The 26,761-nt window shown below is 40.1% G+C and overlaps 1 protein-coding gene across 7 annotated transcripts in view; it reads right to left on the minus strand.

Annotated features, from left to right (window-relative positions):
• Window positions 1-26,761, minus strand: part of TRPS1 (transcriptional repressor GATA binding 1) — a 245,911-nt gene that overhangs the window by 6,907 nt on the left and 212,243 nt on the right. For all 7 annotated transcript variants that reach the window (XM_079984153.1, XM_079984158.1, XM_079984156.1 and 4 more), the window contains one exon: window positions 2,638-2,760. In XM_079984153.1, the coding sequence (XP_079840279.1) occupies window positions 2,638-2,760 (123 nt within the window). The remainder of the gene's footprint in view (window positions 1-2,637; window positions 2,761-26,761) is intronic.

A 26,761-nucleotide genomic window follows, 5' to 3' on the forward strand; every position in this document is an offset into this window, starting at 1 on the left:
CATGCCAGAATGGCGATGATGGATTCTCTTTTGGTTTGCTCATCACTCCTGTTCACTGTAAAACACACATATGTGGTGCCAGAATGGAAAACTCCCTGGTAAACCTATATATATATCATATATTCTGTTACGTCATGGAAGAAAGGGAAGATGCAAACATACAAACATACAGACATACTCAACTACCCACTGGTTCCTATGCTTTCTAGTACCACTGAGAAATGGGACTTAGGACTGTTTGTATCATGGAGATGGATTGGACGAGGGGAATAAATCCACTGTGGAAGTACATGCCAGATACGCCACTGATCTCAATTTCTGTCAATTGCTGCTTTTATTTTTAATGCCACTTCAGTTCTAAAGGGCTTCTGTTGTGTTCTATGAGACACAGTAGAGAGGCAATTTGGTAGCAAAAGCTGACCATCACTTTGAATACTGGGGCAATGAGAAGCCCATGCCCACATACTTTTCACTACATAAAGAGGCATTTGTTATAATGGGGTGGGGGAGAGAATATAGCAATATTAGGGTGTAAATTAATTTGCAAGCTATTTCTGAAAGTGAGCTCTATCCATATTTGCTACAGTTTATATACTAATTTACTTCCAGTTCAAACTGTGTTACTGAGGAATCAGAAATTTCCTGTGTTTATATAGCTTTGTAAAAATGGGAGGGGAAAAAAACACCCAACCCTCTAAATATCTACGTTTATTTCAGTGTGTTTCTGTTTGTCACAGCCTAGCAGGGTTAATTATATCTATGGGCTTTGATTGGGCAGTTAAATTAAACTCATTAATGTCAGTGTACATCAAATAACATCTCACTACAATGCTCCAATACTGCTACTAAATATGGTGTTATCTTAGTTCTGTGCTAATGAAATAAAGGTTTTACAACTTATAACCAATTAGCAATGTTGCCAGCATACATTTATTAGGATTACTTTGCATGTTTTATGATACCTTTTAATTTAAAATATCTAAAATTGTAGCTATAATGTATTTACTTTCTTTCTTTGTGTGTGTGTGTGTGTGTGTGTGTGTATATACACATCACACAATCTCACACACACACAATCTCACAAAACTAACCATGTCTTCCATCACTTCTAAGAAAGGGGGGGTGTCAAAAGATGCAAAAGAGGCAGTACAACATTATTCCAAGACAAGATATAAACAGTGGATCAAAAATTAAATAGAATTAAAAAAGGGGCCAGATGAAATTATATTTAGATTGAATTTGCCATCTGTGTGATTATGTTGTTAAATAAACTATAACAAACTATTTCACACTAAAAGTCAGGATTAAAACTCTCATAAAATTGCATGAACTCTCATATAATTGGGGGAAGTCAACATTGCATTCTTCCCATTGTCCTGCCTGTGGAAAGGACTGCAGCTTGCCAGATGGAATAACCTGCTTGCCCCCCATCCCCTGTGCTGTTATGGGGTTCTCCCCCATTAACCAATTTCAGCAGATATAGGGAATTTGGGGGGGGGACTCCTGTTGTGCAAGCAGAAGTCCTTACACAGCACTTCCACTGGTGGAGCTGGTTAGGTGAATGCCACACAATAATTTTATTTATTTGTTCAAGGAATGCTCTTATATGAGCCACTGAAATCTGGCTAATATCTGGTATGGTCAATATTCAATGGCCTGCTTTGGACGTACATACATGGGCTTGTTAAGCAAATATATGCATGAGCCTTGTTCCCTTCTAGGCACAACACAGTTCAATGGGATGTTTAATCATAGCTTTCCCTTATGTCTATTTTTCTTTGTTTTGTAATATTTATATGCCGCTTGATGGTAAGAAGAATACCTCAAAGTGGTTCAAAATGTGTTACCAGAGCTGGAACAAGCCAAGGTCTTAAACCACATTTCTGATTGGGCTTAAGATCATGGCTTGTTGAGTTTCTGGTAACTATGGTTTACCAGTTCAGATGTAATGGGAAACTAGGGTTAATTAAGCCAGGAAGTCCTGCAGTGAATCAAAAGGGAAGGGTGGAGCAGGTTGGCATAAACCAAGCTATGTTCATTGGAACAGGACAGTATGTCCCTTGATGATACGTTGTTGGGAACAAAAATATTGCCCAGAAGCTGAGTTATTAGGCTGGAGCTAGATGTTGACAAGGGACATGTTTCTGCTTTCTATCCATCAGACCATTGGACCATTGGGCTCAATGCTGTTTACAATGATTGGCAGCTGCTTTCTGATGGGGTATCTTCCCACTCTACCTAGAGATACCAGTGACAGAAACTGAGTCCTTCTTCCTTCATCAGCTCTGCCACTGAAGTACAAGCTTTCCCCTTTGTGATCAATAGGAGGGGATCTTGACAAGTTCTGTTGCAACATATTTCTGTGAACTTCTTGGGTGGGAGGAGGAAACACCCCCACTTTTATTCTTTATTTTGTATCAAAATAATTAATGCCTCATTGGTAATCTCCACCATAGACGCCTCTCCGTGGTGTATCAGCATGTTCCATAATGAATCACATCTGATCCCAGAGTGGCCGCGTTGGGAAGAAGAAAAAAAAAGGGGGGGGGAATGCAGTTAGGAAATTAACCGCAGCTGCCCTACTTCAGCCTAGCTGCCGAAAACCTTTCCTGCATAAAACGAGTAAGTTCTTCCTACCGAGTGAAGCTTCTGGTAGAGACCACACGCGTTGCATACATATCCTCCATTTGCATTCTTTCGCCAGAGAGAGGTCTTTGTGGTCAGGCAGTTGGCACAGAAAACTCCTGAGCCTCTACGTCTCTGAAACAGGAAAAAAGTGGGGGAGAGGGACACAAAGTCAAAGGTTGAGTCACGTGATCTGTGGAGTTAGGACAAATCAACACAGGAGTTTTGTCTCTAGGCTGGCAACAATTGATAGCATAAAAACCACACTGCCCATAATGAGGTCAGGTTCAATTGCGCTTAATAGGGAGCGCTGATTTTCATTACAATTTACCCTACAGTGATGGATGAGGTGTGCGAAATACCATCACTTCCCTCTCCACCCCCCAACCCGGTAACAGCTTTAACTTTTTGAACTTTAGTGTCTGTGCCCTTCTAATGACTGGATTCTGAACTCGGAATTTCAATGTTCTATTTTGACACAAAATGAACTCTGCTGATCTTGCTAGCTGCTTTTTGCAAGGATTTCACTGTTTTAATTATAAGTATTAACTACAAATAGTGTGTGTGTGTGTGTGTGTGTGTGTGTGTGTGAGAGAGAGAGAGAGAGAGAGAGAGAGAGAGATTCCAGTTCGTTTGTCTCATTCCAGTTCTTGTAAAAGAGCCTATTAACAATATACACAATACTGAACGTAATTCCCACATAGGTTAAGATAAAACTAAAATCCACTTATGCTACTTTCTATTTCCCACAGCTGACTGAGACCACGGCCTAATTTCATCGGTGAAAAATATGGCATTGTTAATGATACCACTTCTGAACTTCGTATGAAACTAGGCAATGCCGCCTTATCAGTGGATAGATTTTTTTACTTTCGTTTTAATTTAGTAAAGGCAAAACTTTTCCAAATGCAAAATGAACATTAACTGGACTGCTAACTGAGCTCTACAGCTTTACTAATAGCCCATTCAACATTTACTAATATTCCATCTTGTTCAGCATCGGGCAGCGCTGACCAGAGAAGCTTGTTAAATTCCTTCTGTGACATAATGATATCATTAAACTTTTCATTTCAATAAGAACACCACAAGAAAAAAAACACCAGGCTGTTTTCGTGGGCACAACTGCTAACAACAATGACATGGCTGTCTTGTTCTGCCTACCCCCCCCCCCCCCCCGTGAAAAAAAAAATCATTTCAACATTGGTTTCTTTCTTTCTTTTTTACAAACTTTTATTAAATGTTCTCTGCCCTGCACAAGTGTGGAGGGAAAACAGTTTCACTAAAAGATTAAACTGATTTTGTTCTAAATTAAAAAATTACCAGTCCTGTAAATCAAAATTTCAAGGTTTCATCAAATTTAAGTAATTTATTTAACTCTACGCCATACTGTAGGGAAGGGGGGCTATCAGTGCCAAGAAAATACAATGGTTATAATTGTACTCTGATACATTTCAAATGGAAAGCTTTTTGCAGACATAATTTTGGCTTGGAGTATGGAACACTTTCTTGGCATGGAAAGGGCATTTGATTCATCGGGTGTTTCACAATGTATCACTAAAAAGACCTGGTGATCAGCCAGTTCCCTATAGGGTAATTTTTCCTTCCAGATGCAAGCACTATCAGAGGCCCTCGTCAGCTAAACTAATTATGATCTTGCATTTGCTGATGCCTGCTCACTCTAACGTTCGACATCCCCCATTAATCACCAATACGAGGAAAATGAATGAAACACAGGGAAACGAGGGCAGGTAACCTACACGGCCATAAAAATCTAAAATGAGAGCAATAATTTAACAAGACTGGGGAAATGTTTTTCGGTGAGCACCAAAGTCAGCCTAACAATTGCCCTTTTAAACCAAGAACACAATTTCATTAGTGTAGCAGGTTGTCTTGCTTCAAGTCGAGGTAATAAAATCAAGAATGCTAACGGAATGATCTCCTGGTCCCACCCCTCCAATCAAAAACCACTAAATCATAATCATAATTACACCTCATTGTCTCACCTATGTCTCAGTTACAATAGGACCACTCCATGTCCAATTATTTCATAATGTACTATGCATTTATAAACATGTGCATTTATAAACCAGTTAATATTGAAAAATCTTTAAGCCGTGTCTGGGAAAACTTTGCTCCTCCAGTTGCCACTGGGCAACAACTCCAGTCATCCCTGGCCATCGGCCATGCTGGGGGTTCTGATAGGGACTGTAGTCCAATCATGTTTGGAGGACCAGAGGTTCCTTGCTTCAGCTCTAAGTAGTGTACAATATAGAAAGTGATTTTATATATATATATATATATATATATATATATATATATATACCGTATAAATCCATCCTTTAAAACCAACCTTAAAAAATTAAACACCAATAGAACTGCAATAGAAAGACTATTAACAGAAAATAGAAGAAAAACAAATAAAACAGGAATTCAGGGGATTTAAACACATAAAACAACATCTCATCTCACGGGTCAGGGGAATCCTGGGCAAAGAAATAAGTCTTTGCAAGGTATCTGGAGGGGGAAGGGCAGTCCATAAAAAAGGGGAAAGGGGCAGAAAACGCCTGTTTTGGGGTTATTCCTCTGTAGGATGTGGTGCCTTAGTAAAATTTACCCAGGTGATCTAAGTGATCTTACAGGTCAATACAGGGGCAGGTGGCCTTTTGGGGTAATATGCATAGAATGCTTATTATTTATATGCATAAAATAATTCATCAATTAATTATTAGTTTATCTATTAAGTATCTATATATGCATAGAAGGTTAATTGCCTATCTACACCACTGAAACCCTGGGGAAACCTAAAAACAAAAAACCCGCAATAAAATAAATGATGTGATGATTATTTGTAAACACTTTAAGGCGAAGGAATTATTTGGAACGAATGATTTGTGAAGGCAGTTTACTGATCGGGAATGACTGTCTACAATTACTGTGTTGTATATTATGAAAAAATATGGAGTGAAAAATTATCTATGCAACTGGCACACCATGCAATTCAATGGTGGTTGAATTTGCTTGACCCTAAGTGTAAATAGAATAATAGAATCATGGAACTGTAGATTTGGGAGGATTGCTGCAATACAGGAATTTTTTGCCCAACACAGGGCTCAAACCCACAACCCTGAGATTAAGAGTCTTTAAAATGAAGATTCTTCCTTGCTACTGAGTGTTTGTCAGTGTGACCAAAATTTAAAGGAGAAACCACAACTACATTAGACACATAATTATTTCATCAAATATATGCCAAAACGCAACTAAATTCAAGCTAAACTGTGTAGCGATGAACTAGCCTGCCATAGCGACTGGGATTAATGAACACATGCCAGATAAGGCCAGAGGAGAGGTTAAATTCAACTTCTCTGCTCCTAATCAATAAAGTGATGTTTATTTGGATTTAAGTTAATGTTTCTGTGCCTTCTTTTATATCTTTGGGCCATGAGCCATTCTGAAAAGCAACACAGAGCTCACAAGTGCCGTAACTTGCACCCAAAATCACAACGGTATAAAATTACACAGGCTGTAGCTAGAAGTAAGTAATCTTACTTTATTACCTGATAGATTGTGTGGGGAAAAATGTGGACATGGAAATTATTGGAAAGGGTGTTGTATTTTCTGTGACAAGACTGGAAATAATTTCAAAAAGGGGGGGGGGGGAAGGTGCATCCAGTTCTTACTTAAGAGATTGGATTGTTTTAGAACTGATTAAGTTAACCAAGTGGAAAGGATGTAAAATCTCTAACAGGATAAGGAGAAGCTATTTATTACACATTGGAATGCAAGGTAATTCAGGAAATGTATTGTCTGGAACCAGTATGACCTATCTAACCTATTTCTTCCTGTGTTAAATGGCTGTTGCTTTATATAAAATCAATAAAAATATATTTTGAAAAAACACTTCCTAGTTTCTGTGTAAATAGTGTAATGTTCTTCATAATCTGGATGATGAACAGATTGGAGCTTCTTCATCTTCTTCAATTTAGATGCTATTTAATTCCAAAAAAAGGGTTTACTAGTGTCACTGAAGTCTGTCATTTCCTCGTTGGGAATACAAATTTGTCAAATAGGTAACCCTTCACTGTATTACAAACTGAGTGGTATTTTCTCCAAAAGTTATTCTCTGGCTTGCAATACCAACCTAAATTCTGTATATGTGTGGTCAGCAGACCAAGTACCTGAGGCCAGCTGCCTTAGAGGTGCATTAAATTCCTTAATGCCCAACCTGATCCTAAACCATCACAGAGAGTTGTGAAACATGGAGAAAAGCATTATTTTATTTGACTGTTATCTTCTTTATTTGTGTCAATTTTCTCTACTGTTATTTTGCGAAATGTGATTGTTCAGTTCCCAATCTATGTCTTGTTCCTGAGTGGGGTTTTTTTTAAAGGTAGGGGATGAATTTTCTGCAATGCCTGTTTCTGCAACTACAATTCCTAGAATAGGACAAAGCATAGGCGACTAGCAGGAACCAATACAATTCCTTTTCTAAAGATAATTCCAGCAAAAACAACTTATTTCTTAGAAAACCTGAAACCCATGCATTTAAAGCACATTCATACCACTTTGACAGGCACAACTGTAGCTTATCCCTCACAGGGCTACAATCAAATTTCAGTTCCCAGGATTCTTTGGGGGAAAACCATGTCCTTTAAAAGTATGGTGTGAGATCAAAACAATCCAGAATAAAACATTCAAGCTTCAAGGAATTTTTTCAGATCCTTCTCTAAGTGAAGGGTATTTATTTACCTCTCACTCCAGATGTTGTTGGAATACAATTCCCATCAGCTCCAGTCAGCAAGGCCAATGGTCAGAGATGATGGGAGTTGTAGTCCACCAACCTCTGCAGGATACCACACTGCCTATGTCTGCATTAGCCGCTTGAATCCCATTTCATGCATCCCACCTTTTATCCCAGCCCTAACGAAACCTCCTAGCAGCACTTCTGAACATGTCCCTGAACAAAGATGAAGGGATCTGGATTCCCATCAACGCCACTTGTTACTAATTGGAGTTATCCATGTAGATTTCCTGTACGTGCTTGGGAAAAGAAGCCCAAAGGGTCTATAATTGAAACTATGTTTCTGCTGCGTCAATCTTTAATTATGTGGATCCTTATAGCTAGTACATTATAATAACACTGCCTGAAGGGACCACTACAGTTAAGGGTCTGTCAGTATTTCCATTTTAGTTCCTAGGTTGGGGTGTTTAATATCTCAGTTGTCTCAAATCACATTGGGCTGAAATTTGGCACACAAATTGGCCAGCACAGATGTGAAGTGGTTTAAAAAAACAAAAAAAAAAAACACAAAACTTTATTTAAATCAGTTCAGCTGTTTATAATTTGGAGGAAAGCCAACTATGGAAAAAAAATTCAGGTTTGTGGATAATACCTCTCCCCCTTTCTCAAAGCATTTCCAGGAAAATAGCAAACGTATCTTACAGGAAAGCTTCCTGATACATTAATTTAAGGGAAAGGAAAGCTTAGTGAGAATTTAAAGAGAAGACTGTATTTAGTCTCTGAGCATGTTCCAAAAGTTTTGCATGGATAAGAAGCATGATGAAGCCATGAAAAGACAGATCAACCCAGACACAGGGAAATGGATTTGCATTTTTAGTGACTGCAATGTCTTGGGATTTTCCACTGGAACTTGCATTACACACATGAGGGGAGCCATGCAGTTTCTGGGGAATGAGCCTTGGATGCCAATGGCCCTGCCTCTGGACACCCGTGAGCTAGAATGATTGCCATTGAGTTCACTATGCGATTACTGTTTCACTAGGAGCCAATAGGAAGAAGAAAAGGATCCCTATCCACAATTAAGCGTGAGAGTGAGACTAAGAGCAAGTTCACAGCAAATCAGAGAAGCAATGGCTTTGAAGAGGCATGAAAAAGGTGTGTTTTCAGCTATAAGGGTTCTGGTATTTTGGACCCTACAAAACCACTAGTTTAGCCATGAAAACCAAACGCAATGAACATCTGTTACTACCCTAGTTTTACTAGGATAGTACCAGAAGGATTTTCAAAATTAGTCATGTTTTTTGAGAGTCCCATATATAAAAACACAAAATGAGGGTTTGTAATTAGGAGGAAAATGTGTCTTTAACTACTGTGTCATGCCCAAATGTATTGTTTTGCTCAAATTAAATACGGACTGAATGCAAGCCACTCTGGAACACTTTTTGGCTGAAGAGCAGGATACAACTGTTCTTAATGAATAAATAAAGCCGTGTTTAATTTTGGGAAGGCAATGGGTTGCAGCCTTTGAAATAATTTCTCCAAGCCAATTATCATCGACCACAATGGCACCACTTGAGAGTAACAGACAATGCCAAAGATATGCAGCATTAAGCAGCAGATACGTTGGAAAAGAGGCCTACTTACAAACTGTGCAAGTATTAGTACTCTGTAGTATCACAAGAGCTGCATTGCAGAAGTGCTAAATGATTTTCCTGGAGGATGTGCTGGTTCCGAATTTAGGAGTCTAATGTAAACCAGGCTAAATCTCAATCATAGGTATGGTTAAATTATTGTAATCGCCACAAAACCTAAAGGAATTTACTTCAAAACAAATGCATTCATTTACTTTCCTTAGTAGTACTATTGGCTATGCTACTAGGAACAAGAGGAGCAGCACTAGAATACAAAAAACATGCATTTAGCACCAAGAGTGTGATACGACCTGTACAGAATACAGAACAAGCATAGTCCTTGATACAAGGATCACAGTTTAACTCTACCAAAACGGATGGGGGGGGGGAAGGTTTTTGATTTTGAAAAGGGAGGAAAAGATGGCTTGATGAACAGAGACTACAGAACATTCCAGATGCAGGGAAGAGCACAGAAGGAGGTGTGAAAGTGAGAGGTTGAATCTGAAGAGGAATGAACAAGTCGATTGCTGAATTTTATGTTTTAATGTATTATATATTTTTATGTTAGCCACCCTGAGCCCGGTTCTGGCGGGATATAAATAATAATAATAATAATAATAATAATAATAATAATAATAATAATTTTATCCAAACCAGTCTCTAGATGGGAGAATAATGTAGAAAAATGGTTTGTAATGGCACTAGCTTTGAGAGTTCCCTCTCTTCCTCAAGGCTTCCCTCTCAGTGGTTAACGGAAAGGCATCTTCCAATTATTTGGGTCCATGCTTCCTTTCTCTAAAAACCAACAATGTAACTGTCAGGTAAAATTCTATGACTCCCTTGAAATTACAAGTTCCCGTCAAAATTTGCTCATCATTTCAGTGAATTGAAACATGAGCTGCTGAAGCTATTTGCAGTTAAGATGACATATTTGGCATTTTATTTACCATGAGGACAAAAGACTTAACTCTTGTCTACAGAGTGTACATATCAACAGTGTACCGATTCACTTTTAGATAATCAAGTCTGTGTAACCCTTAAAAGTGTCATGCAGCCCAATCCTATGTCTGTTTCTTCAGAGGTTCAAGTCTCACTTGCTCCATGGGGTTTATTCCAAGATAGGTGTACATAGGTTTGAGCATCCTGAAAAGTTCCTGTATTACTCTGCTGTAGCAAAAATAAATTTCCCCCTGTACAGTACTTTAGGCTAGGATTTGGGTGTGTGCGTTGATGTAACCTTAATTCAAAAGAGTCTGGCGAGATTACAAGTAACAGGATGTAATAAACAATGTAGCAGGTCATTGGTGGATTCTGAATCAGTAGAATTTCATTCAGAAAATGTACTACATTTATATTATATTATAATATTAATATTAATATTAATATTAATATTAATATTAATATATTTATATTTATAAACAGGTATACTATATATTTCTTTGCAATTCTGTTAAAAAGTATTGAGGTGTTTTATTATGCTTGCCAAGGATCAAATTCTGGGTAGTGGTTCAAAAGTTATTAAGGGTTCTCCGCCCCATTAAAGTATATGACAGGGTTTGTTTGTTTGATTGTATTTAAAAATGTTTCTTACAAAGAGGTTTACATTAAAACACACAGACACCCCAACACCACAACTACATCTAGCCCTTAACTCCAGCCACACAGCTGCACCCAATGACCAAGCACACACTCCACAAACCCACCCACTTACACCATGTCTTGCCACTACACACACACACCCCTAACCTCATCACACACAGAGAGACACACAGACACACACCAGTGGTCAATTCTGCTCCCATGTATGCTGTCTAGAAAAATACCTCAGGCAGGGATGCCCAAACTTTTTTCAGAGAGGGCCAGATCTGATTTTTTTTTTGTAACAGTTTACAGTGGTACCTCAGGTTAAGTACGTACTTAATTCGTTCCAGAGGTCCGTTCTTAACCTGAAACTGTTCTTAACCTGAAGCACCACTTTAGCTAATGGGGCCTCTTGCTGCTGCCGCGCCACCGGAGCACGATTTCTGTTCTCATCCTGAAGCAAAGTTCTTAACCTGAAGCACTATTTCTGGGTTAGCGGAGTCTGTAACCTGAAGCGTATGTAACCTGAGGTACCACTGTATTACATCAGCATCAAATGCTACTGGGACTAGCATTGCACGACTGTGCCAAAAACTACATGTCCACAGACTAGCCACAAAAAGCAGTAGGAAAAAGATGGCCCTAGAACTGATGTCATTTACCAGGACAGTGCAAATGTAGAGCAGGGTGGTAGCAAAATTGGGGCTGTGTGGGTGCAGCAGTAGAGCCAATCTGGGACTTGTGCCAGTCTTGGCCTTACCACCCTGTCCCTGATAAGTAGCAGCAAGGCCAATGCCACAACGGGGACTCTACAAATCTGCCCTACTATATCAGCTGGTCCGCCTCTGCTTGGAAAAGAGTTCCATAGCTGTGGGGCCACTTCCAAGAATATCCTGTTCTCCTAAAAGATCAGAATAACGTCTATGAACATTGCTATGTGAACGTGATTTATATGAAATTACGGACTTTTCTGTCACGGGAAATGAAACCTTTCGATGTAGCATTCCAGAACATCTATAACAGCTCTAACATTTCCATGCTGTATTGTTTAGTTTCTTTCATTTCTTGACTCTGCCAGTCAATGAGTGAAAAAGAAATAAATGCAGGGAACCAGGCGCTCCTGAAGAATGCTGATGGGGTGAAAATACTGAATTGATAATGACAGGAATTGGCAATATTACACAAAATTGTTAACATTTCACCAAGGCCTATTCCCCCCCCCCTTTCATTTAAGCCAAAAAAGAAAAAACAAAGAAAAAAAGGGGGGAGAAAGTGCATTTGAGTTTTTCCTATTTCAGTCTCATCCAATTCTGGGCCACACTGAATTTTAAATAAACTATTATTTAATCAAATACAGGCACATTAGTCTCACTCCTGCTGACAACTTCAATTATAATATTTTTACTTTGGACTGAAAAAAAAAGGGCTCATGATCTTTATATTGCTGTGGCTTCTGCACAACATCTGGTTACAATTTTTATATACCCAGCCATCAAACTCCTATCTCCACGAAGCAGTTTATTCAAGATTTGTTTTAATTATCCAGCGCTGCAAACTTCATCTGGCTTTTACAAGAAAGTGAGGAGGATATTTCAATTGAGGCAAACAGGCTTCAACAGGATCAGTGGGATTGATTGCTGGTATGTAAAGAAAAGCTGCTGAGACAATACGAAGAATTAAAAAGAAATGCTTCTTCACCACTGCCAGGAAAGAAGCGCTACTTTAAGCACATTTTATTTTATTCTTTCTATTGTGTTTTAATTTCTTCTTCATGCTATAATGTTTTGTTTGTTTGGCTGGTCTATTTCATAATTGCATCTGTTATTGTTTCCACATAACTCTTAACGTAGGCTGCCGTTCTGCTTTACTTGGAAGTAAGATCAATTGAACGGGACGCAGGTGGCGCTGTGGGTTAAAGCCTCAGCGCCTAGGGCTTGCCGATCGAAAGGTCGGCGGTTCGAATCCCTGTGGCGGGGTGCGCTCCCGCTGCTCGGTCCCAGCGCCTGCCAACCTAGCAGTTCGAAAGCACCTCCGGGTGCAAGTAGATAAATAGGGACCGCTTACCAGCGGGAAGGTAAACGGCGTTTCCGTGTGCGGCTCTGGCTCTGGTTCTGGCCAGAGCAGCGATGTCACGCTGGCCACGTGACCCGGAAGTGTCTCCGGACAGCGCTGGCCCCTGGCCTCTTAAGTGAGATGGGCGCACAACCCCAGAGTCTGTCAAGACTGGCCCGTACGGGCAGGGGTACCTTTACCTTTACCTTTAAGATCAATTGAATTCATCGGGGCTTAACTTCCAAGGATCAGGATGACAATTCAATTTTCATTGTGGCAAGTGTTTCATTGTGACTTATAGGTCAATCCTGTATTTCACTGAACTGGAGTAGTTCCTAGGAACCAGAAGAACACTCCCCAATGCAGAGGCTTTTTTTTCAGATGGAACTTAGTGAAACTCACTTTTGGCACCTCTCAGGTGGGCACTATTGCCATTATAAGGGAGTTCCAGCACCTCTTTTTCTAGAAAAATAGCACTGCCAATACCCCCCCCCAAAAAAAAAAAATTAGTCTGACCCTTGCAAATATCAACAAGACACTTAATGGGAGAAAGGGACTGTGGACCTGGTGCAGTGGCCAAGACTAATTGGCCAAATATTCATGGAAGATGTAGACGAATAATTATAACAGCTGGAAACTTTAGGAAGTCAACCACTGTCTCGTCTCTGGGTCAGCACTACCATTATTTATTTTTTTATCTTAGAACAAGCCTTTGAACCTTGCTGAAATCTCGCCCCCATTGCTGAAACCCCTATTCCTGAAACAGTGCCCATTTGACTAAGCTTGTGTTGCGCTTATAATATTGAGCACAGTCTGCATTCTCGTAAAGTCTTACTAAATATGGTTGGTGTAATCTGTGTCAGAAACTGCAACAGTGGGTTATCTTCAGAACTGAGAAATTATTTTGTCCAAAATACAAGCAGGTGGGGAGGGGGGAAGCGGGACTAACTGTTGCTCTTGACACTGATGCGTATCACAGCATGTAAACGTTTAGAGATAACCCATGGTGGTGTTTTATTTTGGTTCTTTTAAAAGGGCTTGTGAAAATGATTTCAAAAACATACTTTGTGCTCTTGTCGGAAGTCAAGTGCACGAATCAACCCATTCTGATGCTCTCAGTTCCTTCGGGAGAAAGTGTGGGATGTAAATTGAACAATAAATAAAATTAAGTAAGAGAGTATGGGATCATACTGCCAAACACAATGCACCCAGAATGCAGCAAGGACAGTGATTGGGTGTCTGTGGCATTCTGGCAGAATATGGGTGCCCAAGTATTGGGCTGGTCATAGGTTGAGAGTCCACAAACCTCAAGAGATGCAGACTTGGTTGGAGACACACACTACTCTATATCTGTGATATGAGAAACCAGTAGCCTTCCAGATATTGTTGGACTACAGTCTGTGGCTATTGTCTACACTGGTTGGGACTAATGGCAGCTGTAACATCTAGCAAACCAGTAGTTCTACATCCTTGAATTGGTGCATTGCAAGAAACAATATCAGAACTGTGGTGCATGTCACAGGGGCCGTATCAAATGTGAAGCAGATCCTCCTGGGAAAAAAGAGAAGAAACTTAACTCCCCTCCACACTGAGCTTAAAAGCCACCAGGTTGGATCCTCCACTGACTAGGAAAAAAGACTGGAGCGGCCAGCACCACTTCCAAGACGATGTAAGAAAGGCTTATAACACCAAAATTCAGACTAGCTGCCTGCACCGTGAGATGATGAAATAGGATGCGTGCATATAACAAAACTTTTTATTAACTTGCATCTCTGTGAACAACCCTACAGAGACCGTTCACAGGAATGAAGTTTCAAACATCTGCATCTCCCATTTAAGGCAGGTTGGGATATCTTAACAGGAATGTCAGCCATGGTCCTTAACCAAATATATACACCAACCTCAGCCTTAGGGACAAGAACAACTTTGGCAAAATTAGCATTTCTGCGGAACGCTCAGATTCCTCACTATTGAGATAGAAAGATAATTAGCCGTTCTGTGGTGGATTCAGCAGAGGGCTGAGTTTGAGGCCTCAGACATTCTTTATTCATTTACTAGCACTCATTGCATATATGGATTAAAGGCAAAGTAATGTGGAAACTTAAAACTATTTATTTTATGAGGTAACTATTTTGGAATCCATTAAATGAAAATACTGAAAAAAATGGTCTCATTATTCTTGTTTTTCAGGCAGCTAGTGTTTATCGTTCCAAGTCAGATGTTTCACAAGCTTTAGTCCTCTCCCTCCATCCCCCCCTCCCAATCCTACACAAGGCCACATTTTGCTTTACAGATAATCACTGAAAAGTTGTAGCAGAAAGACTAAACTCTGTCCTGTGCATTAGCTATGGCATTGTGGATTCAATATCCACAAACTTCCAGAAGCAATCAGCAGGGGGCAACCAGAAGAAGTACAGAGCAATCCACATTAAAAGATCACAAAAATGTTGTGCCTTGCACTGGCCTAACACTGCAGTTCTCTAGATTGAGCTTTGCTTATTTCTGAAGGCTGAGTCAGGAATTCAAAGTTAACAACTTATGAGATATTGTGGTCATTTCACCCCCAAATGCATAGTAACCAATGCATAGCAACCCATGTGTCTGAGTTTGTGAGATGGCACTCTGCTGAGTTTCTCTTTTTCATCCATTTCAGGTGAGTTTGTGGATGAGGACCAGTAAACTAAAGCTGAAAGCTGACATTTCAATAGACTGGAAAGGTGATGTTCAATCTCTTCTGGATGGGATTTCACCATGCCTGGAAAAATCAAGTTTGCAGCTCAGGAAAGCTTTTGATCAGGGGAATCTGTGGCACTTCAGATGATGTTGGATTTCCAACTCTCATCAGCCCCAATCAAGGATGGTAGGAGTTGCAGTTCCAACAACATTTAGGGGGCCGCAGCTTAGCCACTAGTGCTTTAGATTTTGCCCCATTCCTTGAAACTTTTGCACTTTCTCTTACGTTTACCTCAAGCCCTCTTGATGGTCTTTTTAGGCACAAACTCTATTCTCCTAGGGTTTTAAAATAACTTACACTGTACATTCTGGGGCTCATTTTTAAAGTGAGTTTTAAACTGCATTTTAGATTTGTTACAGCATGTACTGCTTTATGCTGCATTTTAATCACTTTGTTTGCATGCTTGTTGCTTTTGCTTTGTGAGCTGCCTAGACAATTCATGTTATGGGGCGACAACATGAAGGTAGCAAAAGTAACTAGCTAAATAAATAAATAAGAAGGGTACCAGTTGCAACCTTTCGTAAACAGAGATAACTTTTATCCACTGTTATCCACATTCTAGGAACATCCAGATGATATATTGTAGTGCAGTGAATGTGGGGTTGTATTTATTTGTTTTTTTTTAAGAATATTTTTTATTAACCGACCAATCACATCAAATCAAACCAAATTACATAAATTCCAAATTACACAGCCAAATTTTAAATTTTTGTTGGGGGTACCCATATTTCAAGTTCCGAAGGGATCCAATCAACTTCTTGCTTCTTACTGCTGTTTTAATGTCCACAAATCTAACCTTATGATGTTCACAGTACTATCCAGTCCTTTCTTATTATTTTTCCACATCTCTTGTTGTTATTTTCATATATTTTTCCTTTCTCTTTGTGACCTCTGACAGTCTCCGCAAGCTGGTTAGAACAGTTTGTAATCCTGCGTGGTTATTATTATTTTTTTATCCAGTAGCCATATCCAGACGTTTTCCATATAACATCACTTCCATACATCAAAACAGTCTTAGCGTCATTAATCTTCAACAATCTGCCTCCTTTCTCAAAACCTCTGAGGAGATTCACTAGGAATGCAGTCTGAAAACCAAGTCCATTCTTCCTTGCGGCTATAAATCCTTTGGCAAGATGGCGACTCCAAATTAATTGCTGCGCCATTCCCAAAAGCTCTTATTGCTTCTCGGTCTCCATAAAGCATACTTTTGGTTAAAGTTTATCTCCACACAGACCTTAATCATCCTGCTTGGGTCAGTTCAACCGACGGTTCTAATGAGGAGGGGTTCTTGTAAATCACATAGAAGGAAAGTAAAAAAGGTTTTCCCACCCATTCAGCCCCGTTGTCAACATACCCCACCTTTGGTGTATCTTCATGGGAAAATATTCCTGTTTCTCCAGCCCGTCGTCTTCTTTCGCAGAGGTCACTTAAGTTAGCAGACTTCACTCCCCTTCTTCACTTGAAATATGTGCATTTGCTTCTTTTGTAATTAATTATTCCAAATTGCTGCAACTAGTGCGCGATCAGAGACAGCGTCCAGGAGAGCCGAGGTCCACACGGGGGCATTCTGCCTAGGGCCCTCACCCCCTTCTTTAGAATTAGGGGGTGATTTATGGGCACAGCAGGCAAGGGCAGTGTTCCCCATTTCCTTGGGGCAACAGCCTCCCATAACAGCCTCTTAATTACCCCGTGTGGGTCGGAGAGATGGTATTGTCGGCCATCTTCCAATGCGCCCCCTAGTGGCCCGCCGTGAACGTGGGGTTGTATTTGAACTCTTCTTGGGAGCTTCAGTTAGTTCAAAATACTGCTAATAGTCTGCTGCCTACAACCAGCCAAAGGAAACTTCTAAGGTCATCCAAGCCCTCTTTAGGTGCTGAGCCTGGACACATGAAAGCAAAAGTGTGTACGGGTCAGATAAACAAAAGGATTATATGCTGAATATGTACTTTTTGCTCCACAACATAGGAAAGTCAAGTTCAAATTCACACTCAATCCTATAAATTCTGATCTGAACTCAAGAGAAAGGGTAGGATAAAAATAAATACAAACATACTCTCAGTCACAATATTTCTGCAAACACACAGCCCCTAACTTGACTATAGCCATATGTTCCCAAGCTTTTTATATACTATATTCAACTAACCTTTACTCAGACCAGTGATTCCCAACCTTTTTTTGGCCATGCCCCCCCCTAAGCATCTCTAAAATCCTGACACACACCCCCGGTGACATATAATTCTTATTATTCAAAAAGTGAACTCCTATTCATGTGGAGAATGAGTTAATAACTCATTCTCGAATTGCCCCCCTTTTAAAATCACTTCACCCCTCTGTGGGGTGTGTGCCCCACATTGGGAACCACAGGAGTTGACCCACTGAAATGAATTACCTCATTTAGTTTGCCCATTAATTTCAATAGGTCTACTATGCATATGAGTAACATGGGATAAAACCCAATGTCTACATTCCAACAGTCTGCACACCACTGTGTAACCATGTAGAGGAATTGAAAATGCTTACGAAAGTCATACATATTGCTAGGAATTGATGTGCCTGGACCCAAAGTGGTATGTTTACTAAGCAGCTAACATCAGTGAGCACTACCTGTAACCTTTTCTGCACCTGGCCAGACTAAACTCTCTTTCCACTGATTTCAACTGACTTGTAGTCCACAATACTGTCGGCTTTCCTCAGACCTCCTTGTGTAGAAGCCAAATCTAGCTTACCAAAGTCAACAACGTAGCTATGGATTTCCAGATCACAATTACATTTATAGAACCTAAGATTCGCTCTCTCTGTGTGTATGTCTGTGTCTGTGTGCTTTGGCAAATGTATAACGGACAGTTCCTGGAGATGTCCATTGCCTCACTTCAGCCAGTAAAAATAAGATTGGAAAATAATTGGAAATAAATACATCTTCATATGCTTAATGGTCTGAATGGAGAATAAATTGACTCCCCCTTTTTGGGAGGGAATCATCAATGGGCAAAGTGTACTTGGAAGTTCTGTGCAAGCCCTGTTATTGTGGTTTTTGCACAACTTTGTCAAGAGGGTTTATGTAGGAGAATTCCTGGATGGGTTGTACTCAAGTTGTGTTGTGAATTTGTAAATGCTTTCTGAGGCAGTTTAATTTCACAGAAATGAGTGTGCTCTTTGGTAACACTATCCAATGAATATATCATTACAACTTGCCTAATTTATAATAAAATACAAAATCACATCAAATCCACAATAAGATTGCACCCATAAAACAAATACAAAAAACATCACAAATCAGTGGGTCATCATAAAACATCAGGGGAGGCCTGGATGAACAGATGAGTTTTAAAAGTAGCTGTCTGCTTGATGCCCATTCGGAACCCATTCCAAAGGGGAGGTATTACCACCAGAAAAGGTCCTGGGCCTAGTAGACAAAAGATGAATCTCAGAAGCATATGGCACTACTAAAGAGTACCTTTCCTGAGGATTGAAGTTACTGAGCAACAGTATAGAAGGTAAAGTGTTTCAAAAGGCAACCTGTTCTCAAGTTGTTTAGGTCAGTAAGGTAAAGGGACCCCTGACCATTAGGTCCAGTCGTGGCCGACTCTGGGGTTGCGGCCCTCATCTCGCTTTATTGGCCAAGGGAGGCAGCCGGCGTACAGCTTCCGGGTCATGTGGCCAGCATGACTAAGCCGCTTCTGGCAAACCAGAGCAGCGCACAGAAACGCTGTTTACCTTCCCACCAGAGTGGTACCTATTTATCTACTTGCACTTTGGCGTGCTTTCAAACTGCTAGGTGGACAGGAGCAGGGACCGAGCAACGGGAGCTCACGCCGTTGCGGGGATTTGAACCGCTGACCTTCTGATCGACAAGTCCTAGGCTCTGTGGTTTAACACACAGCGCCACCCGCGTCAGTAGTAATACCTTAATCTTGGCATAGCAGCACATTGGCAAACAGTGCCATTCGGCACTTGCTACAACTTCCAGACCCACTTTTAGAGAGGATCCGCAAAGAGCACATTACAATAATCCAATCTGGAGGTTACCAGTGCAAGCTGCAGCCAAGTGCAAAATAGTGGTTTAGAACCAGCAGTGAACATTCACCTAGAATTAAGGAACAGGGTACCTCTGAATTCATCTCAGCCCAGGAATCTATTTGCAGTACCAAAACTGAGCTCACAGCCTTTGCACCAGAAATGGCATGCCTGGTAGGGCAGAGTTGCTATGCTAGCTCCCCAGCAAGTGGACCACAACTGCTTACCAGGAGGGTGTGGGGCAATGTGGCAGAGATGCTGGCATGGTACAAACATGCCAGGAGGAGCACTGGATTGGTGCTAGCACTACATCGCTTTCGCCATTGCATTGCCTCTTCTCCTGCCGGTAAGCAGCAGTGATTAACCTGTTGGGAAACCAAGCACAGTCACTCTGCCCTACCTGGAGAACTGCATCTGCCTTGCTTATGCCTGGTTTTTATCATTTCAGTAGGTTCATGTGTAAAAAATGCAAGCTATAGTTATAGAACTGGGAGTTATAAAACCTTACTTTAATATTGCAAATCGTCTAAAGGTATTTCTTTTCAGGACTCTCTGGCTTGCTCTTGCACAACCTGCTCATCTTGTTCCTTAGACATTTCTTACGATAAGCTAGTAGCTTATTTTAGCAACGTACATGAAGTTAAATATTGTAGGGCTTTTACTCTGGTCAAATTTAATGTGTTGGGTTCTCAATTGCTTTGAGGCAGACAATGCTGGTGTTCCTTTCTCTTTGAAAGTTTCTCTTTATAATAACCAGGAGGTGGAATATATAGAACACGTTATTTTGTTTTGTACCTTCCATGCTCGTCGACAAATGATTGCCCCTATAGATTTTATCCTTGTCAGCAAATGATTCCCCATATACTTGCCAAACTACCAAGGTCAGCCCAACTGTTAGATATTTTCTGGGAGATAAAATTCCTTGGGTGTCATTAGTGGCCTTTTTAAAAAAAAATCAGTAGCTGTGAAAACAAGAAGGCAATTGACTACCTGAAGCTGGTTGGATCATTTTCAAGGTCTATTTTGGTCATTTCTTATCTTGTATATATGCATATATGGACTGATGGCATTCATGTTATACCTTGCTTTGTATTTTGCTCTGTTATTAATGGTATACAGTGGTACCTCGGCTTACAAACTTAATCTGTTCCTGAAGTCCATTCTTAAACCAAAACCATTCTAAAACCAAGGCGTGTTTTCCCTAATGAAGCTTCTTGCCACCAGTGCCCTTTCACCATTCAGATTCTGTTCTTAAACCCGGACACGATTTCCAGTTTTGCGGAGTTCGTAAACCAAGTTGTTCTTAAACTGGACTGTTCTTAAACCAAGGTACCACTGTAGTGGATTGCATGACTTTATTTTGGGTCTTATTTCTGCTCCGTCGATCGTAATAAATTGACAATAATCTGAAGATCTACCAATAGATCCTGATTTACCTTCTGCCTTCCCACCTGTCATTTATACAACAAATAAAGCTAACAGAAAGCACTGCTCCCTTTCCCCCACTGCATGGGCTTGTCCCTCCCCACCAATCACAGCAAAAGGCCTCTGTGTCAAATTGGGAAAAGTACTATTAAATGTAACTTGAATTATAGTAGGTGCTACATACAGTTCTCATTCCTTTGGGCATAGATTTGCAAAGTCAGCGCCGCTCTTCAAAATGTCAAACACACTCAGGCCTGGTTAAGGTTTCTTTAATGTATGGTCTTTGCCCGTGTCAAATGCCACCTCTTTTTTCTTTGTAAGTTGTATGCAAGGACCCATTGATATGTGGAACACCTGTTTTTCATTTGCAGTATTTAATGTTTCTTTTCTAATCAGCATCTGGGGCAGGATGAGATGTCAAAGATAGATGTGCGAAGATGCTGAAATAGAGGACACAATCCTCTGGGGACTTTTTGTGTGCACAGCCCATAGAAATAAATGAAAATTCAGGGGAGCACAGAAACCTCTTTCCTTTTAATGGAGAACGGACAGGAGAGTATCCCGCTGGATTATTATTTTTTAAACGATTCTTTACTTCGGAATTTAGGCACTTTGCCCTTCTTTTTCGTATGTTGTTTGTGTGCTTGATCAAACACCCATCAAGAGAAATGAATTCTAATACTGAATGGCTGACATAAAACACACACACACAAAATTTCAGTAATTGCATGTAAACCAACAGAATGCTCACTTGGCTTTTCAGAGATGATAATTTTAACATGAGTTCATTTTCATCCATGCAAACCCAGCTGAGAAAGTAGAGACTGTGATTCCTGCTGAAGTAGATATTCCTGATTTTGGCTGTACAACCTTGTAGCATTAAGATGCCCTGGTTTAATACATGCTGTACCTTAATGCTTTTGATTCAGTCTTCTAAAACAAAGCAGCAAAAATATAAAAACAAAAAACCACTACCCTTTGTACCCTTTTCATTCCCCCCCCCCCCAAAGTAAGTGCCAAAATAGAGAAAGAGTAATCTGATAAAGATAAGCCATGGCACAAAAGTTTCCCAGATAATTGCCTTCACAGATCTGGTTGAGCTCTCATCTCTTCTAATTAGCCTCATTACCATACCTTAAGACAGACTAGCAGTCAGTCAAGCCTCCTCCTTTTGCCCTCTTAAACTATCCATGACAAGCAAATGGGCAACACATGGATCCAGTAAGCTAATTCCAGGCAAAGCTTTTTATAAAGCTGCCCTTTACCAGAAAACGTGCATAACAAGGTTTTCCACAGAGTCACCAACCAGGAATGTGCAGGATTATATGAGTAATTAATAAAAATGTTGCTCAAGTTGATGCTTCTGGATCACTCAAAGAAAAACGCATAAAACTTTTTTTAAAAAAAGTTATAGTTCTTCACCGGGTTGGGCAGTTTCAATAAAAATTATTCTAGAGAGTGGGAGTGACCCACCTATGTAGAACATAGTGATGTCTGAAAAGCCATTATTTTCACCTTTTCTTCATTAAAGCAAGTAAAAAATCCTGTCACAAGCAGTTCCAAGTACAGAAGTGATAACAAAATTCTTATGCCTTTGAGGTGTAGTGATTTTCAAACTTTTGTTGTCAGGACAACCCTTTCAGTTTTTAATTGTCTGCCGACGAACTGTCACAAAACTCCTGTGCGTGCCCTGAATATAGGTGCATATTCTCAGATGTGCATATTCACATGGGGTCCTGGTCAAAGCCTCTTTGGATTCTCTACTGAACAGTGAAGAACCCAACCCAACCCTCCCGTATGGCTGTAATTTGCAGGAAAATATATTACAGCTAATAGTCTCAGCTTGGTTTGATTATAATAAAATATACAACAGAAGAGAAACCCATCAATATGCTGTTTTGATTCACTGCTGCACTGGAGGGGAAACTTGAACTTAGAATTTGGAACATGATTAACATTGTGTTGTGACAAAAATTACCAACACTAGTAAACGTTGCATTGTTATGCAGGCATTTTTAATGTCACTTTAAAAATAAGAAAAGGAAATCAAAGGAAAAGAAGCAAAATGTTTATGCTACCTAGCTACATCACTGTGCTTTACTTGGTACCCTCCTTTAACTTGAGTAAGATTGTTTTTTAAAAGAGAGAGTTCCGTTTCTTTTTTCTTTCCCAGTCTGCTGCCCTTCTGCTTTCTAAATATGACTGCCTCACTTGAGGGTTTTTTAAAAAAAAATATATTTTTTTTTTTCTGCTTCTGCACAGGGAAAAGCAAGTGATGCAATCGCAGTGGCAATGAAAATCAAGGAAATGGATTTTCTGCACTTTGCAGTTTGGGGGAAATTAACAGTCCATTCAGTGTGACTGAAAAATACCCTGAAGGCCAATATTTACTAAGCATGGAGCACACACACAGGAGCCTTGTTGAAAATCCACAACAAATCTTTCATTGCAAACAAATCCAGAGCCTTCGGAGTGGATACAACAGTCTGAGTAATGTTGAGGCTGACAGAAAGAAAGCTGTTCTTTAAAAAAGAAAAAGGAAAAAGTCTAACAGCAAAGCTCAATGCTTGTTGGCCTCCCACCAAGATTTTGTGATTTCAGTTTCAGAGAGATAGTTTTTCCTTCTCTTAAAAAGAGCATGTTAGAATGATGAGTAAGGTGGCCATATGCCCTGTTTTATAGAGGAGTGTTCTCTCTGCTTGAAGCAGTCCTCTATTCAAAATGCTGCAGAGTCAAAGTCCGGTTAAAGGATAGAGAATCCTTAGACAGGAAAGCAGGGACCTTAAAGGTCCCCATCAACAGTTAAGAGATTTCCTCCCTGCTTAATGTAAAGCAGCAAAGAAATTATCTAAACAAACAAACAAACAAACAAACAAACTGGACAGCAGACTGAACAGGCACACACATCACTCAGTCAGTCTTTTTCATTACAGCAAGATGTATTGTCTTTCTATTTTTTACTGTATTTGCTGATATTGTGATTATTTCTAGCTATTTCAACACAATCATACAAGTAAAACGAAACTATTGCCTGGGTTGCAGGCCAATTATTGGGGAGGTGGAAAGTGGCTCAAGGAAAGATTTTCAGTTTTACATGGCACTTCAAAATACAGTTAAGTGATGAGGTTTTAGAGATTCCAGTGCAACAAGGGATGAATAACACTCTGTGCTGGGAAACAGCAGCAGCAACTGCAGCAGCAGCAAAAGTATTCCAGTGCAATGCAGAAACTTTAATGTGTAAAAGAGGAATGTGATGTAGGAATGCAGTGCAGTCAGGCTCAAACAGCACATAATACATACATACCACATGCTTTTTTATGTGAGTGGGTAGGTTTCAAAAGGGCATTCTTTAAAAGAAAAAACTTTAAAAAAACACCCCAAAGATGCAAGCATAGCGAATCATTTCTGAAATCCAGTTCTTGCAACCAGCTCGGCGACCCCCTTCCCATCTGCTCCGATGGCAAAGTGGAGTCACAAACTGAATTCCAAACACAACGAGATGAAACGACCAGCATTCAGAACCCTTGTGTATATGAGGTCAGCTCAGTCCGAAAACATGCACTGATTTTTCAATCAACTGAAATAATTTTATGTGTTTTCCATACTCTCTATGCGGCTAGTTCATTTCGTAATGTGTGTGCCTGAATATCTATTACAATCAGATAATGCAGATTACAGAGCACATGGTGTTACACAGAAAGTAGAACAAAATAATTTTTATTATTATTTCGGAGTTGTTTTATCTCAGTCTTCCTCCAGAAGACAATAACAACACACAATATAAATAGTAATGTAAAAATATAAAATAAAAGCATACATCCATTATTATTTTTTAAATTAACACTTATTACTCAAGTCCAATCAATATCAACATCAGGTATCAAAAGCCTGGACAAAGAAATACCTGTCCTCCAAAAATAGCTAATGTGGAGGACTGTCATAATCTAACCAGGATGGATAAAACGAGCCTTCCAAAACTGTTTGCACACTGTTGCTGACCATGTTGTTCCCTCCTATTTTTCTTTGTTCCCCATACAGCCTTCTTCCCGTTCTCTGCATACTGCCGAGATTCATATTGCAAATGTCAGTGTTCGGATTAGGCCAGGCATGGCCAAACTTGGCCCTCCAGCTGTTTTGGGACTACAATTCCCATCACCCCTGAAACACTGGTCCTGTTAGCTAGGGATGATGGGAGTTGTAGTCCCAAAACAACTGGAGGGCCAAGTTTGGCCATTCCTGGATTAGGGTGAGGAGATCCACATTCAAATCTCCACTTAGCCATAAAGCTCACTGGGTGACCTCTCAAGCAGACCTACCTTACATGGCTGTTGTGAGGGGGGGGGGGGAATTCCCTGATGTTGCAAAGCACTATGTAATGTGTGCATAGATCTGTCTCTATTCTTTAGTAGAAATATTTGGAAATTAAAGCCTTGTTCTGTTTCATAATGAATAAATAAATAATAATAAAATAATAAAATGGCAAGCCTAACTTCCTGACAATTTATTCATTAAAGCAAACACTACAAAATACAAGTAATGAGGTGATGGAGTACATGGAGCTGGCGGAAATGACTGGCAGAATCCGAGACCAGGGAGAAGAGTCGGTAGAAGAAGATTGGAAGAAATTTAAAGACTATCTACAGAAATATTGTAAAATTAAGGAATGTTAGAAGGATGTTGGAATGAAGCTATGTGGTTTTAGCAGTAATGTTATAAAGGAGTATTTAAAGATGGATTATTAATATGTGAGAATGTAAAGTTATAATATATTAAGATAAAAGCAAAAATGGAAAGGATTTGCTGAAATAACTAATTGAACTAGAATACAAAAAAAAGGGAGGTGTGAGGAGGTCAGGGAAACAAGTAAATGAAAGTCAAGATATGAAAAGGTTGATTTGTTTTTAATTGTTTTTACTTTTTTGTATTTTGTATTTTTTGCTTCTTTTTCTTTTCTTTTTTTATTCTTGTAACTTTTCTGAAACTTTAATAAATATTATTTAAAACAAAACAAAAAACAAAACAAAATACAAGTAATGAAAAGTGGATTAGGTTCCATGTGCCACATTCCATCCCCTTTCCTCCAAAAATTAAACTTCTTATCAGCTTACAGTTAACACCTTATTTGAAGCCATTCTAGCTACAGCATGTCCTCAGAAACCAAATGTGTGTGACTTAGAGCAGCAGCAGCAGCAGCAACAAAAACAGGACAAATTCAGAGAACTCCCATGAGCCTGAGAATGGATGCCAACAAGTCTCTTGGGATGATCACCAAGAAACCCAATGTCAATGTGATTGATCTAGAAGAAGTTGTTTTGAGAGCTTCAACCAAACAGGATTGATCCTGTCTGATGGCAAATATTATCCAGGGCAAATTAAGTCTTTTTTTCCAGCTAGTGGGCTTGGCAAAGCCATTCCAGCTATCCAGTAAATGCAACGGCACACCCATCACATTAAAGGTAAAGGTACCCCTGCCCGTACGGGCCAGTCTTGACAGACTCTGGGGTTGTGCGCCCATCTCACTTAAGAGGCCAGGGGCCAGCGCTGTCCGGAGACACTTCCGGGTCACGTGGCCAGCGTGACATCGCTGCTCTGGCAAGCCAGAGCCGCACACGGAAACGCCGTTTACCTTCCCGCTGGTAAGCGGTCCCTATTTATCTACTTGCACCCGGAGGTGCTTTCGAACTGCTAGGTTGGCAGGCGCTGGGACCGAGCAGCGGGAGCGCACCCCGCCGCAGGGATTCGAACCGCCGACCTTTCGATCGGCAAGCCCTAGGCGCTGAGGCTTTAACCCACAGCGCCACCTGCGTCCCGGTGCCCATCACATTACCTCCCATCAAGATAAATTACAGCAAAATTATCAGTCATAGTTGGCAGAGATAACAATTTTTGCAAAATGTTAACATATGCCTGATACACAACCTCACTAGCATCTGGACAGAGAGTTTGGCCAAGGTTACATTG

This window comes from Podarcis cretensis, assembly GCF_951804945.1.
Source record: "Podarcis cretensis genome assembly, chromosome: 7".
Classification (NCBI taxonomy): domain Eukaryota; kingdom Metazoa; phylum Chordata; class Lepidosauria; order Squamata; family Lacertidae; genus Podarcis; species Podarcis cretensis.